General features: G+C 52.5%; 1 protein-coding gene across 2 annotated transcripts in view; it reads right to left on the bottom strand.

The window, feature by feature from the left end:
- PHACTR3 (phosphatase and actin regulator 3) overlaps positions 1–16,685 on the bottom strand; it is a 244,185-nt gene that overhangs the window by 210,114 nt on the left and 17,386 nt on the right. The window contains exon 1 of one of the 2 annotated variants that reach the window (XM_070588587.1): positions 13,042–13,875. The exons of the other annotated variant lie outside the window; for it this stretch is intronic. Within the exon in view, the coding sequence (XP_070444688.1) occupies positions 13,042–13,159 (118 nt within the window). The 5' untranslated portion in view covers positions 13,160–13,875. Of the gene's footprint in view, positions 1–13,041; positions 13,876–16,685 lie in introns of those variants that run through there. 2 annotated transcript variants of the gene reach the window in all.

Here is a 16,685-nt window from a genome sequence, read left to right as displayed (position 1 = left end):
CCCCCTCTGCCCAGGAGGCCCCGCCTGGCTGGCTCCCGGCCCTTCCCCAGCCCCACCCCGCCACACCCCACTCCCCATCCCTCTCTCCTCCACTTGTCCAGCCACAGGCTGACTTTGGTTCCTTGAACTCCCCCAAGCTCCCTCTCACCTCCTGGCCGTGACACAGGCCACTCTTTCCACCCAGCTCACCTTTCCTTTCCCACTTGGGCTGGTTCACTCCAAGATACCTTTTGGCTCTCATCTCAAGTGACACTGTTCTGGACACCTTCCATCAGCTCCCCAGCTCCCAAGCCCCCTTCTAAACACCTCACAGCCCCAGGGCAGCCCTCACCCCAGCGTGATAGGCATTCGCCTGGGGAATAACATGGTCCAAGCTCATCCCACCAAACTACTCCATGGCGATGGGGCAATGTCTCTGCTCGGTGTTGTCCCTCTGCCTGGCATCATGCCAGGCCTAAAAGAAGGCATCAATTTGCTGGAGGGGAGAGGGATGAGGGGAAGGAGGAAGAGAAGAAGCACACCGGCGGTGAGCTGCAGGCATCCTCTCCCATCTTTCCTGTGACTCTGCTCTTTTCCACCCAGGCTCTTGGCTCTTGGTGGGGAGAGGCCACATAACACCCCCTCTTTCCAGTCACCCCCGTGAAATGTTAACTGGACCTCCAGGTGCTAATGGGACAGATGACCTTACAGCCTCCTGGCCAAAGAGTTCACCAAGCAAGACGCGACCATCTGCTCCGCCCAGGGTCAGAAAAAAGAAACAGAAAAAAAAAAGGATGATTGGAAGCTATATTTTCCTCTGAAAGAACAGCTGCTCCCTGCTAAGATCCTCCTAGAATAAACTGTTATTAGTTAATTTAAAAAACTGTACAGAGACCAATTATTAACAAATTTGTAGGCCTATTTTTAGCAACGCATATTACTGATAAGTTGTGCTCTGAGCTACTGACCTTTCTGCTCATTTGCTCCAGGAATTTCCTCAGGGTGAGACCCTTCACCTGAAGTCAACATGCTTGTTGGTGATGTGGTTTGGGAGATCTTTTCCCTCAATTCTACTTTTCCTCATGGGCACCTGGGGACAGGGATGGGACACGGCTGCTGGGTGTCACAACCACGGACTCAAGATAAAACCAAGGTTCACAGAGCACCTACCGTGAGCTCTGTTCTGGAGCTGAGGACAGAGTGGACAACACAAACCTTCAAAGAAAAAGGGTACAAATACACTTCCAAGAAAATGGGGAAGAGATGGAAATATAGTAGAAGAAAGTAATCACATTAAAATGCCAATGCTGTTTGCAAGAACGATCGCAAGGAAGACAAGTTCCACTAGATCCCGTGTGGCCCACGCTCCCGCAGACAGCCTGCCCACGCAACCGGGGGCACCAGGCTGTGCTCTGCTCGCTCCAGGTCACACAGGATTAATTGCCCCCCGTTACTTACCCTTCCCACTAAATGAGGTAAAATAATAAATGATCCCTAAATCTTTCGTTACATCACATGAAGGCAGAACTAGCTTCTTGCAAGGATTAAGAGAAAGAAAGAACAGAGTGGAGTGCAGGAGGCTGTTGGCTCTACTAGCCACATGCATGCTCCTTCCTGAGCCCAAAGTCAACGCCAAGGAGCCAGGGGATCACGAGGGTCAACTCAGCACAGTCAGAGCCTCAGGTCCCAGCTCAGACACAGCCTTTGACCTTGACCTTTGACTTGGGCCTGTTACACAACCTTCCCATTCTGGCTTTCCTAGCCCAGCTCCCTGGCTGGGAAGATGGATACAGTGCCCCAGAGGAGCCCCACTGTGCACCAGTGACCCTGTAAGCCAGCCCCAGGGTGTGCAGGGTGGGGTGGGGTGGTGAGAAGGTCCTAAAGGGATGTCCAATACTCCCCGGCGATAGAGACCTCAGGCCAGGAAGGTCCCTTCTTTCAACATCATGAGGGCACCAGCAGGAGGCGTGGGCATCTGGGAGCCTCAACACAGCACAGGATCAGAGCTTCCCACTGTCGTCGGCCAACATGTGCAGGACCCTCCAAGAGGCCTTTGGGGGAAGCTTCTCCGTAACAACAGCAAAGAGGCCAACACCAGCTCCCGGTTCCCGCGATCCTCCCGCGTGCCTTCCAGGCACTGTGCCGAACATGCTACCAAAATCAACCCACCTAACCCTCACCCCCGCCCTCTTAGGTAGGACTGCTCTGATAATCCTCCTTCTGCAGATGGGGAAACCGAGGCTCAGAGATGGCATGTAGATCTGTCAAAGTCACACAGACTCTGGCAGTCTGGCACCAAAGCATCCAGTACCTGCCAGCTCCCCTCAAGACCTCGTCTGCTGGTCTCACAAGGTCAGGCCCTGCCATGTTAGAGGCGGCAGGAGATCCCAACATGGATCTGACAGGGCCCCTTGTCTCTACGAGCTCACAGTCTGCAGGGAACTAAGCCTGCTGTGAGGATGGGCCCACAGCCCCAATTTTCCACCCCTCCATCCTCCACTCCTCCTGCAACTACGGGGGAACTCGCCTGCTCCTCCCACCAAGGGGAGGAGTGTATTTCCCTCCCCTTGACCTTAAACTTGCCCATGTGCCAACTCTAACAGAATTAGGCAGAAATGCAGGCCTAGACCCTAAGAGGCTCGGTGCATTTCCACCACTGCCATGAGACAAACACTGCTGGAGCCAAGAAGGATGAGGCGCTCGTGGAGAACAGCCGCCCGGCTGAGCCCAGCCTGGATCGTCCACCCTGCCACGCTGCAGACACCCAAGCAGTGAGTGCTCACGCTGCAGATCACTGAGGGCTGCAGGTTGCCTTGCAGCAGCCTGAGACGCCTAGTAGAGAATCAACTGGATACAACACAGAAGGGGACAAATTTGAGCTGTCTGGCACTCATTACACACGCATTCTATCATTTCACTTGTGAAAATGATATGCCCCTAGCAAGACTGTGAGCTTCCCGGATGGGCAACAATCTGTACACCGCCCCCCACCACGCTCCCTGCATATAGCAGTGCTTAAGGTGTCAGTACATAAACAGATAATCAGTGTCAAAGACCAAGATGATAATGCACAACCGCATCTCCCCATTTCTTTGAAACTTACACCACCTTTGTGATTTTTGCCATGCATGTATCTTTTCATGTTTCAGTGTATCACCACCACTACTTTATTAATATTTTAAGCCCATCTTCTTTTGTATGTAAATAAATTTGATTTAAAGGAAGACCATATACTACCACTCTCTTGGGAGAACCTGTAGCCCTGGTCAGACAGGAGCATAAAAGGAGAATAAAGAAAGTGAGCAGGGCCAGGTGCACCCCGGCAGAGCAGCGTCTGGGGGCTGGGACGGTCCTGATGCTGGCAAGCACTCAGGAGCTTTGCACAAAAGACCCTGCTCAAAAATGTGCCAAGGTCAGCAACAACTCGACTCCCATGATTGCAGAAACACAGTCATCCCAGAACCACGTTGCCTGAGACAACGTTTTCCTGCCAAAGGTAAGTGGAAAGATAATTTTTGGCACATCTTCCTGACTTTATTTAAATCCCCTGAGCTAGTGATTACAACAAGGCAAAAATTTTGTCTGCCCATGAATAAAAACTTCCAAGAAGTAATGGAACCAAAAAAGAAGTAATAACAACACAACTGATTAAAAGGGTATTGAGACCACTGGTGACTTTAACAAAGTGTTACATTTAAAACAACTGCATATCAGTGTGTAATAAATATATTTATTGTCATGTAGCCACACCTTCCACCCTCTGCTCAGGTGTTGGCAGATTAATGTCATGCTTGCCGACCAATCAATGTCAAAGTCTACTTATGTCCATTAGATAAGGAGCATTGCCAGGCTACTCATCCAAATGCCTTGCTTTAACAAACAGGGACACCAACCCCAGCCCATTAAAGATGGGACCTTCAACAACTCTGCCAACAGCTGATTCTCTGCCATCACCTTGCCTGACTTTGAATTAATAAACCTTGTCCCAGTGGCCATTCTGGTTAAATGAACTGGGAAATAGAAGGGTATGTCTGTATCTGAGTGTTTATGTGACCGCAGATACATATATGTCTGTCCAATAGATTGCTTGAACCAGGAATGGGATGAAACACGTGTATCTGTGCCATCTAAAGAACAGACGACCTTCCAGTAAGATGCACAATGAGGCCAGAAGGTCAAAGGGGCAGAGAATGAGCAGGGCAGAGAATGGGTGGGGCAAGCCGGTGGGTGGGACAGAGGGGGTGGGGCAGGCTGGAGTGGGTGGGACAGAGAGTGGGCAGGGCACACAGGGTGGGTGGGAATCTAACTCAGGTGCATTCAAACTCCTCTTTCAGCCACCTCTTCATTCATACACGCCCATGGGTGAGGTACTCAGACTCCCTGGCTTTCTGACACTACCTCAAGGATTTAAAGGAAGATGAAATAAAAAGAAGCGTGATGGCCTCGTGTGTTACACAGTTGACAACAAGTACATTTCACTCCAGCCATTGATAATTTCCCTGGCTGTCAGCTCCGTGAGCGCCAGTGACTTTGCCAGTCTTGTTCCCTGGATAAGTATCATTAAATAAAATTGGGATGGGCGTAATGTTCAGGCTTAGATCACACATCTTGGTCCAACCTTTAATTTCTCAGTAAAGAAGTGTCATGAAACATAAAAACTGCTTCAGCCTTCCAGAGATTCTTTCTACATGAGATTTAAAAGCGCAGTCTGCAGGCCACACTCAGCCCCAGACGTGTTTGGTTTAGGTCCTGTGTTTTGTTAGGTTTGTTGTTGTTGTTACTGTTTGCTGGGAAAGATTCGCCCTGAGCTAACGTCTGTTGCCAATCTTCCTCTTTTTTTTTTCCCCTCCCCAAAGCCCCAGTGCATAGTTGTATATTCTAGTTAAAGGTCCTTCTAATTCCTCTTTGTGAGCCACCGCCACAGCATGGCTACTGACAGACACGCAGTGTGGTTCTGCACCTGGACGCCGAAGCCAGGCCACCAAAGGGGAGCACACTGAACTTGAACTACTCGGCCATCAGGGCTGGCTCACGGGTTATTCGTCTTTAAGTTGACATGGCAGGGACTCTGACTGACCACCCAGTAGCCACTCTCATTCTCCCCCTCTTCTGTACTGGCTCTGGTGAGGAGTAGCCACGCACATAGTTAAAACAACCAAAACACACACAAAAGCCCACATTTCCCAACTCCCCCGCAGCTGGCAGTGGCCATTTGACATCCTTCTGGCCAAGGAGGTATAAGTGGATGTCAATGGACGAGGCTCCCAGGAAAGCAGGGTCCTGACTCAGCAGGTGGACGCCCCCGGATCTGTCACTACCCCCGCCTTCCTGCCTACAAAGTGTTCTTGCTGCTGGGGGCGCAGCAGCCATCTTGTAACCAGGAGCTGGCAAGGAGATCACGGAGCCCTCGACCCCGTGACACAGAAGTCGTTTTGCTGTCTACACTCCCAGTGAAAGAAAAACCGCTATCTCATTTTAGCCAGTGCTATTTAGGTGTTCTACCACATGAAGCCAAACCAATCCCTAAATGACAAACTTGCCAATATTTAAAAATCACATTTCACATAAAAATCTGGATTCCAGCCTATCTCTTAAAATAGGATGGTCTGGCTGCCCGGGGCCCACATTGCCACATGGTGGTAACTGGCTCTGTGAAGCAGCCCCGCTCCCTGACTCGCCCATATGCGAGAGTACCGGCCTGTAGACCCTGCAGTGGGGGCCTTGTGTTAAAGGGGTTTATATGCCCTGGAACAGATTCCAGCTCTCAGATCCAACAATAACAAGTCTCAAATCCTCAGACTAGGTGGGTTACGTTCAACTTTTTCCTTTTGCCTTTATTCCTGTGACATTTCACATCCACCCCATAAATGATGCTCTGGTTGAAACACAGGCCAGGGGAGGGGCCCAGAACATTCCCACCCTCCACACCTCACGGCGTGCTGCAGGTGATGTGGCCACTCCACTGGCCTAGTGCAAAGTAGCCCACCTGTGTCTTTCAAGATGGCGCCCTTCCCTAAAAGAGCTCACCAAACTCAGAAAATTGAAATAATCCCCCCAAAAACACACTTTCGAATCCCATTTGAAGACCACCAATGTGCTATCCCATAATAACAGGACGAGAGTCGATAACGTGGAGGAGGTGTGGGGACTCTGGAAGGACGGTGGTCAGGAGAGGGAGGCGGGAAGGGGGCTGGGGAACCGCATCTGAGGATGGACCTGGGGCTGGACAGGCAGGGCGGGTGTCAGGTAGAAACAGTCCTAGAAAAGTGCCGCCTCTGGGAAAGTGGGTGAGGTCAGGAGCCAACGGCAGGGTCAGGAGAGACTGCTGGAGCCAGCCCATCCACACAGCAGGTTGCTGCTGTCCAGGTCACGCAGTCAGAATCAGAACCAGAATCCTCCTCCTCCTCCTCCTCATCCCCACTTCCTGAGAATGGACCCTGAGACACTGAGGGGTGAGGTCCCCCGAGTCCTCACTGGCCCCTGGCCTGGTCAGTAAGTGTTCACCCCCATTTCACAGGTGGAGGAAATGAAGCACAGAGAGGCTGACCAGCTCAACCCTGACACAGAGCCAATTAGAGGCACCGTGGGCTGCCCCTTTTACACTCCCCACTCTCTTCACCACAGGGTCCACTGCCTCCCCGACTTTAACAGAAGATGGAATTATCTCAAGGTGATTAGAGGATGTCTGAGGAGATCTCTGCCTCCTCACAGCTGTGAAACCAACAACCAGCATCTCAAAATGTACCCTCTGTTATAGACAATAGCTCAGTAATCCTCCCCCACCTGAAGGGATGGACAATAACTACCACTCTGTTATATAAAGGAAACGGAGGCTCAGAGAGGTGAGGTGACTTACCCAAGGTCACAGAGCTTATATGTGGCAGAACCAGGACTTGCACCCATCCATCCAGCTCCAAGCAAAGAATCTCTTTGGAGATGTCATTCTCTTAGTCAAAGAGACCCATCTGGCCACGGCCAAGCATGGCACATTTTAGGGTCTGGAGAAGCCCACTGAATCAAACTAAATCAATCTTGTGCAGATAAGAAATGATCTCTGCTTGGGCGTCCTCCCCCAAGAGCATGAGATGATCAGACCGAGGGAAGCCAGAAGCCCTCTAGCAGGAGAGTTCTAAGACCGTGTCAACTGCATTCTGGTGCATCTATTCAATCAACAAACATTCACTGGGGAATAGCTAAGTGCAGCACAGCCAAGAGGACAACAGACAAGACCCTGCCCTCAGTCCAGAGCAGTGCTGCCCAACAGAGCTATCTGAAAGGATGGAACGTTCTAGATCTGCACTATCCAATATGGCAGCCACCAGCCACATGTGGCTATTGGAAATGTGGCTCATGCAACTGAGGAAAGGAGATTTTTATTTTAATTTATTGAATTTAGGTTTAAATTGCCACAGGTAGCTAATAGCTGCTGCATTGGACAGTGCCACCCAGAAGGAGAGACAGATAATAAGCAAGCCTGCCAAATTAACACGTGAGATCATTTTGAAGACCGACGAGTGAGGCAAAGGAGATGGGCTAACGTGATCAAGACAGCGTGGGGCGAGGAGGGGTAAGCCCTGGGCCCTGACCATGGTGGCTGACCTTCTCATGCCAAACAGCCATGCCTGGCACCTGGGAGGGTCCCAGGGACAAAGCTGTCCCTTGTCACTGCCTTCTGTGTCACATGAGGGTGAGAAGAGGGTTGGGAAGTGAAATTTCACAAGCATCCAATCATTTTCTATAATGAAGGAGCAGTGCTTTCATAATCAGAAAAAACTCTAAGTTTTTAAACTCCATATTTTTTTAAAGCATCCAGCTTTTATTTTTAATAACCCCAAAGAAGCTGACCAGGTAATTCCAGCATAGTTCTGCTGCTAATTAAGCCATGCAGACACTCTGCAAGGGACCAGAAGGAGATCCCCAGAACTCAGGACCTGGACTAAGAGAAAGCTCGAGGGATGAAACTAAGAAGAACCACACTGTCGAGAAAGGAGGCTGGCAGGTCCCTTCATCTCCCATCCCTACCCCGCAGGGCAGAGGCGCCACTGGAGGGTTGAGGCAAAGGACAGACTAGACCAGGTTTACACTTTGGAAAACTTCTCCCTCCTGGGCCTAAAACAAGTGGGTGGGCTCCAGGTGGCCAGCGACTGGCTGGACACAGGGCTGCAGGAGAGGGAGGTGTCAAGAGCGCAGCTCCCGTGATGCAGGTGTGCTGGTGAAAAAGGAGGCAGCAGCCACCGGAGCACATGACACAGCCCTCTGCAGGAAGCAAGGGGCCAGCGTGGGACACCGGAGCCCGGAGAGCAGAGTGGGGATGTGTCTGTGTCCTGTCTGCAGCTCCAGAGGGGAGCGGATGCTCTCAAAGGCTTCTCCCTCTCCAGGAGATACAGCAGAGGTGGACCAGCCCCTGCAGAAAGATGTGACTGTAGGCTCCCCCACATTCACCTCCGAGCCACCCTCTGCTGCAACTGAGCTGTTTTTCCATGGAGGCCCCACCCAGCTGGTAGGAGGGCCAGTTGCCTGGCCAGGCCCAAGCCTCATCAGCCAGACTCTGGCATCTGGTGCTTGGGCCCATTCATTCCACAAATGCTTACTGAAGCCTCCCGCGTGTGCGGGGTCGGTGCTGGGCTCGCGGCCTGGAGGGGGACAGTCCCCAGAGAACGAAAGAGACAAGAATCCCAGGTAGCTATGAACGCCAGGGGCAAATCAGAACGGAGGAGTGGGATCGGGCTGGCTGGGGCTGGAAGCTACTTAACTGGGTGCATGGGAGGGCCTTCAGAGGAGGTAACGTTAGCCTGAGACCTGAAGGACAGAAAGGGGTCAGCAGGACACAGAGGTCTGGAGCTCAGGAGCCAGAGATCAGGCAGGACCCATAGGGACACATAGACACACAGAAGCTGTCAGCAGAAAAAAGGAGCCCTTGCCTGAGGGCTAGGCTCAGTGGTTCCCCAGGTGTGGTCACCTGACCAGCACTGTTAGCATCACCTGATGACCTGTTAGAACTGCACATTAATGGGACCCACCACAGTCATGCCGAATCAGGAACAAGGCTTCCAGGTGATTCGGATACACACAGGTTTGAGAATGAATAACCTACATCAGCAGTTCTCCAGGGAGACTTTGCCCCCCGGGGACATCTGGCAATGTCTGAAGACATTTTTGAAAGTCTCAACTAGGGGCTGGGGTGCAATGGCATCTAGTGGGTAGATGCCAGGGATCCTGCCAAACACCCTACAATGCACAGGACAGCCCGTAGCAGAGAATGAAGATCCCACCACAAATGTCAACGGTGCCAAGGTTCAGAAACCCTGTCCTAGATCAAAGATGCCCCCACCTGCCTGTGCATTAGGCCCTCCTGAGCTGAATCTCTAAAAAGGCAAATCGCAAGGCCCTACGGAAACACTTTAAAAAGCTGTCCCAGGCGACTGTGGCATCTGGGAACCAGGGAGAGAGCTGAGTGGAGAAAGAAGGCAGCAAAGGACAGCATCACAGGACCTCAATGTGATGGACAAGGAGGAGCGAGGGAGCGGAATACGCAGACGGCCAGGAGAGAGCAACGTAGCAAAAGCAAGGGAGGACAGACTGTCAGAAAGGGGGCAGCCAAGGGACAAGATGAGAAGGCTGAGGAGGGGGCAAGGGACTGGACAAGAAGGAGGTCGGCGAGGGACCAAGGCCAGGGCAGGCCCCAGGGCGCAGAGGAGCAGATGGCCTTCCCAAGGCCTGAGAGCGAATAGAGGGAGGGGAGTCAAAACTCCCCATGAGTACGAACTCCTCGGAAGGAGGAGAGATGATGGGAACGCTGCCTTATCCTTTCTAAATTCTAGTTTGGGGAGAAAAACTAACAATGCTGCCAGTATAGAGTAAGGATTTACAGAGAGGAACCTCGTAGGATGCAGACAGAATCATTAATGGAGCAATGATGTAGAGAGAGGGGAAGGGTGGCCCTCGGGGACAATCTTTCATCCCTGCCATGCAGTCCGTGGCCACAGACGTGGCCACTGAGAGATTTAATGCACTAATAAGGCCACAAAAAGATGCTCCAGCTCACCAGCAACCAAGGAGCCACAAATTAACACAATGAGCCACCATTTGTCACCCTCCATGCGGGAGAAAAGCAGATTGATGACTTCAGGTGTTGGCAAGGCTTTGGAGAAAGGGCACTCGCAGATTCTAGAAGCAGTGCCGACTGGTTCATTTTCTAGGAGGGTGCAATACCATAAAAATAAAAAACATGAGTCCCCTGTGACCCGGACATCCCACTAGCTGGGGGCTTTCACACATGAACGCAAGGCGGCTTTGCTGGGGTGATCACTGCTATGTGGCGTATAATGGGCAAAAGCTGGAAACAACACAAATATCTAATAGTTAAATGGTGAGAAACATATTCATTGGAATACTGTGTGGCTATTAAGAGAGAGTGGGGGATGGAGATACACCACGTGGCGAGACCTCCAAGATCCAGTGTTGAGTAGAAACACAAATTGAAGAACCTCACGTGTTGCATCACTCCTGTGCTCTCTTAAATACCTTTTCCCAAGAACATGTAGATATAAACATGGAGGAAAAGGTCCAGGACCTCCACCAAGCTCATCACAGAGATGACCTCTGGAGAGGGAGAGATGGGCGGTCATGGCTTACCTTTCCAATAATGTTCTGAGATTTTACTAAGAGAACACTGATGCATTCAGAATGTATTTGGGGTGCAAGGGTAAGTGCAACCTTGGGCTATTTTATAAAAATACAGAATCTGGGCAGAAGGAGGTGACTCTTCCACTTGACTTTGCCTAGGGTTAGCCCACGGCTGGAGCACCAGCTTTGCTTTTCAGAAGCAGCTCTTTAGAGAAGCAGGCAGACAAACAAAAAGCACCAAAAGGGAGAGCAAAATGAAGGGCTGGGACTTAGCCTGGCGAAGAAATAGCTCAGGTGGATGTGACAACTGACCCACAACACTGGACTTTCTGAAAGCCTCGAGTAACGGGCAGCATGCAAAGATGGCATCAGGAGACGGGTGGCAGACCCTTTCGAAACATTCGAAAAAGAATTTTAAATAGATCTTTCCAAAGACCACTATGCACTGCATCAAAAAGAAGTGAGGCCCCCATCAAAAGAGGGATGCAAGCACATGCCAAGCCATCCAAGCAAGACTATTACAGAAACTGCTCCCCTAGTCCACCCTTCCGGCTTCAAGTTCCCAGGTTGCTTCCAACTTGAAGAATCTGATTCTCTTTCTGCCAGAACTCCTTTGCTTAACACAAGCCATAAATACTTAATTATCTGATGCTTTTCGGTAAGGTTCTGCCACACACAGAATTATACAGATTGTAGACTCTTCACCCCCCATATCTGCTCTCTGGGTCCCATTTTGACCATTTGAACCAGAGAAGAACTCAGGTGTTTGTCCTCCCGCGGCATAACTTAACCACGGGCATCAAGCCCTTCCACCTCTCTCCCTGGTGGACCAGCACCCGCCACCTGCGAGCTCTCTGTTCCCACCCACAGAGGCATCAACTCACAGACAGCCAAAAAGCTAAATCCTCCATAATTTCCGTTTCAAGTTTGCTTCCTTTTACTGCCAGGGAGACAAAAGGAGCTGGGAAGGATTCTCTCGTGACGAGCCACTCAACTTCCATAATTGGAACAATCATGGATGTGCATCTCCGACACAGAGGAAACCAATCCATCATGGAGTGCTGAAGGCTTAATCCTCGATTTCTAATAAAAGGATTAATTAAAGCCTAAGGGTCTGCTTATGGCAGCCTCTGCTTGAAACTCCAAGGAAATTAACTTGCCCTCCCAAATACAGAAAAGCCAGGGATTTCCTCAGCTGGTACCTTAGTTGACCAAATGACACAGTGTCAATAATCCTAACAAAGAAATCTTACAAGCCTCGCATGGGCTTATTGTTTAAAATTTCAAATTGGGCCCTGGTGCCCAGAGAGCCGTCTTTAATAGGTCTTTCTTTGCAGCTAGATAGTAAAGCTCCTGTGTGTTCCGGCAAAGTGAAGGAATCCCCCCCACAAAGCCCGCGTGCACCTCAGCCCCGGGGATTATCTTGACTTTGATGCCCACCATTTACAGTGAGCAAGTCCCGGCTCAGGGTCGGTGCATTGAGAGAGAACAGGTCTTCAAAGAAGGTAAGGGCAACTTATTGTCAAAACAGAACCTATGAGGGGGCTGTGCTTCTCTAAGATAGGAAATTGAGTCCTGTGGCTTGATACCAAAACACCAGCTCTGATTCTTTTTTTGAACCCTACATTTCAGACGCTCTGACTTCTCCCTGTGAAGTGAAAATTGCCTTCTGGTGGAGAAAGGTTTTAATGATCACTTTGCTTCCTGCGTCTCCATGGTGATAGGGCGAACACGGCCCACCCCCCTCCTGCTTTATTAGGCCTTTCTTCCTCTCTGGAAAGTAATCAATCAAGTCATATAGACGCCTTTGTGATCGGATTTATCACCTAAACAAGCGACGCTGCCGTGGGGTGGGAGGGTGTACCAAGTCCATATAATTTAATGTAATCGGCTCCGCCGTCCTGGCGCACGCCCTTCATCTCCCTGCCGGCAGCTCTGGCGAGCACACCTGTCCCGGGAGGCGGGTGGGGCGCCCAGGTGAGCCAGGCCCCGCCAGACTTGGGCACCCAGAGGAAGCCCCTCTGCGCGGTGGCAGTGGGAGCGCTGCCTTGCCCGGGCGGGGACGCCCAAGCCGGGCCGCTGGGGCCCGGGGGAGGGAGGCAGAGCTCGGAGCCAGTACTGGCAGAGGCGGCCACAGGTCTGTCTTCTCCCAGCTGGTCAGCACCCAAGAAAGGGAAGCCCCTCGGAGGGGACAGCAGAGCCCGCCAGCGGCAAGGAGGGCCGACGCCGAGCGCCTGGCTCTACCCGGGAAATAGGTTCCGTTCCGGACAAAGGGCTCCGCGGCGCCCCAGCCTCGTTATTGGGGATGTGAACTGCGGAGCCTGAGCGCCCGGGTCCTGCCGCGGTCCCCAAATACAGACCCGGGCGCAGAGCAGTGCCGCCTGCCCCTGACCGCCCCCACCCGCCTGGCCGCCCCCGCCCGGCCTCGTTCGTTACCTGGGTTCTCCCCGGCGTCCGCGGAGGAGGTGGCCGAGGAGTCGGTGAGGACGCTGGGGTCACTCTGCGAGCGGCCCCGCGACACGAGGCAGCCGCTCCCGTCCTCGGACGCGGCCATGGGCCCGGCCGGCGCGGGGGCAAGTTGGAGGGAGCCGCGTGGAATCAGAGCATCCGAGGTGGCCAAGGTCACTGGCCAGGGTTCTAGAGGGGACGTCTTTTTAAAAAGGAAAATCCGAAAGGACAGGAAAAGGGAAGGAGCCGGAGGACGCCGCCGGGGCTGCCTCAGGGCGGGGAGACAATAGCCTCGCGGCTGCAGCCAGGCGCATCCCGGCGCGCGCGGCCTCGCTCTGTTATTTATTCGTGTTTATTCCCATTCTTCAGTCTATATTCCAGGAAAAAAAAAAAGTTGAACCAGGAAATAAAAACTTTTTCTTGTCAGTGTTTATTGCGTGCTTGGGGCAGGGGGTGATGTCCAGGAATTTCTGGGGTCGCTCCCTCCCCCCACCCCACCCCCCACCCCCCCGGAAAAAAAGGAAAAATGAAGAATCTTTGCTCTTGCAATTGCTTTAATCTGAAAGCTGTTCTTGGAGCATCTGTTGGAAAACATTAGGATTCTCCCATCATGCCGCGCGGGAGGAGCATGACGTCACGAGAGAGGGGAGTGAGAGTGAGCGTGGCGATGGGGAGGGTCTCAAACACCTGAGTTGCACGCCACCGTCCAGGGTAGGTGGGGTCTGGATGCTGAGTTATGAACCGCTCACCCCCACCCCAATGGCGCTCCAGAAACAAGAATGCTTCCCGTCCCTCTCTCTTTCTCTCTTCTTCCCCCTCCCCAGCAAGAGGGGAGGAGACCCTGAGGGCGCCTCCCTTGGAGGCAGGGCCGAACCTCCCCAGCAGCTTCAGGCAGCTGGTTTCCCAGCCTTTTCTCTCTTGAGGATATGGAGCCAGTGGGTCCTGCTGCCCCGGCTCCACCGCTGCGCTGGGGGGATGGGGGTGGGGGCGCCAGCACTCTCTAGCTTTACACCCACCCACCCCAGCCCCCTCCCAACTGCCCATCCCTCCTTCCTGCAGGCCTGGGAGGAGAAAGAGAGGAGGGGCACCTGGTGCCTTCCAGGAGACTTCCCCTAAACGCCCTTGATGAAGTTGATGGGGCCAGGCAAAAGAGGTGACACTCCGGAGGGCTGCCACTCACAAAGGTGTCCTCCAAGGTGCTAATGAGCAATTCTCACCATTCTAGATGATGCGGGGGGGGGGGGGGGGGGGTGCGCAGGCAACTCCCTCCTCTCCAGCTAAGGCACAGGGACAGAAAGGGTAACAAGAAAAGGAAAGCCCAGTAAAGGGACAAGAGAGACAGGGACAACGGGTGTCTTGCTGTGTCACATAGCCTGAGAAGGTGCCCAGGGGAGGGGACATTTTACCAGACGCGTGGATAGCAGGGCCACAGGGACAGTGGGGAGTGCTCCCAGCCCAGGACTTGCTGTGTGCAGACGTGGTGCAGAAAGCTCTGATGGGCACCATCCTGTCTCAGTCCCTCAAACAACCCCAGGAGGCTGGCACGACTCAGTCTCCACTGCAGATGGTGAAACTGAGGTTGACAGAAGGAGCTTGCCAGGGGTCCCGCAGCTGGCAACAGCAGAGCAGGGACAGGGACCTTCCTGAGGCTGCTCCTAAAGCAGGGCTGGGGCACAGGGGGAGCTCCTGGCAGTGCTGGATGAAACCCAAAAAAGGGCCAAGGACAGAACCGACATGTGGAGAAATAACGTGGATGCTCGTCTACTCGGAGCTTTGGGCTCCATGCAGCAGTCGCCTCCAGAGAAAGCATTCATTCATTCATTCATTCATCCATCCATTCAAAATATGCACAAAGAGCCTAGTGTATGCCAGGCACCAGGCCAGGCATTAGGGATCAACAGTGACAAACGCAGAAACACTGCCCCCCACCATGGGTCTTCCAGGATTGGGGGGGAGGAAGGAGCCAAGAATGGTCACCAATAAACCAATAGGTGCCCCCCAAATTTAATTTACAGTAGACAACACCATGAAACAAAGAGGAAACTGGTAGGACATTTTACTAAATACTTCTCATCCACATAAAAATGTGCTGGATGGTGACATGCCCAGTTCTGGGCTAAGGGCTTTACTGGAGGGTGTCATTGCTTCTTCACCATGCCCTAGGAAGTATGAGCTACTACAGTCCCCTCCTTAGAATGAGGGCAACTCAGAGAGGTCAGTGCACCTGCCCAGGTCACAAGCTAGGAGGACTCAAGGCCAATGCTCCTGGCCCGGGGTCAATCCAACTGGGTCCTCAAGCAGCCCCCAGAAGCCATGCTGAGTCCCAGCCCCACAGGCTGCTTTCAGAACAACCCCACCCCCGCCCCCACCCAAACTCACCATCCGCCCTTCCCACATCTAGATAAGAAAGCCTGCAGCTGGCCCAGCCAGCAGCCTATACCGAGATGGACTAGCAGGGACGGGGGGAGGACGCCAACCCCGGGGCATGTGCTGGAGGAGAAGAGAAGAAAGGTCCCAGAAGAGGCTTCCAGCTGTCTGCCACTCACCCACCACCCTCACGCTTTTGGCCCTCCCTGCTCAGAACCTGTACTGCTACTGACTTGAGATTTTTCTTTCAATCAGCTCTGCCCTTAAATGCATTTCCGAGGAAACCATCAATACAGCAACAGAAACGCAGCCTCCCTGTGGAGGGGAAGGCTCACAGGCTGACTCGGCCCCACCACCTGAGTGGACTCTGGGCTCCCACTTTGTTCAAAGGGAGATGAGCAAGAGGGAGGGGAAGGCAGCCAGGCACGGAACAGAGACGCTCTCCTTAATGTTACCAGAAGGACAAAGAACGGAAGGAACTTTCTCTCGAAGCCGATGTTCCTCACTGCCTTGTCCATGCACCATCTAAAGTTGTTTCTCGCCCCTTCAGTTGGTCTACATCATGGCGCCCATTCACCTGCTCCCTCAAACTGCCTGGGCAGGCATAAAAACACAGAAAAGGATAAGACTCAGTGTCCGCTCCTAGAGCTCACGTGGAGTGGGGAGGCAGAAGACAAGAGTGACAACCAGCCTTTATTTCTTCAAAAATACACGTTAGCAAAATGTGATTTCGTTAGAGCTGGGTAGGGATGGAGTGGTCATTATGTTTTTCTCTGGCTTTGAAATGTTCCATAATAAAAATAGTTTTAAATTTAAAAAAATTAGCGACCCCACCTCTACTGACCAACAGAAAATAAAGTCTCCTGGTTAACAGCCTGCAGGAGAGACCGTGGTTTTCAAAGTCTTTTACCCCCAGACCAGGACAGCTGGAGGCCTGAGAGGACCTGGCCCACAAGGTGTGCCAAAGGCAGCTGTCCGCAGGAGGATCCCAGGCTCCAGGATCCTCAAGGGGTCCTTGTGAAAGTCACCAATTGTCTGTCCCTTATCAACAGGAGCCCTGGCAAGGGTGGGGTTGATCTGGAAGCCCACTCTGGAAACCCTACAGGAAGCAACAAGGCTTCATCATAGCCCCCAAAACAGAAACCACCCAAATGTCCATCAACCGATAAACAGAAGGATGAAATGTGGTATATCCAGCCACTGTAACATTATTCAGCCACAGCAGGAATAAACTGCTGGCACCTGCTACAACATGGAGGGACCTT

The sequence above is a fragment of the Equus przewalskii genome, chromosome 21 (genome assembly GCF_037783145.1).
Source record: "Equus przewalskii isolate Varuska chromosome 21, EquPr2, whole genome shotgun sequence".
NCBI lineage: Eukaryota > Metazoa > Chordata > Mammalia > Perissodactyla > Equidae > Equus > Equus przewalskii.
The sequence above is the reverse complement of the archived record's forward strand: the minus strand, read 5'-3'. Positions and strand labels throughout refer to the sequence as shown.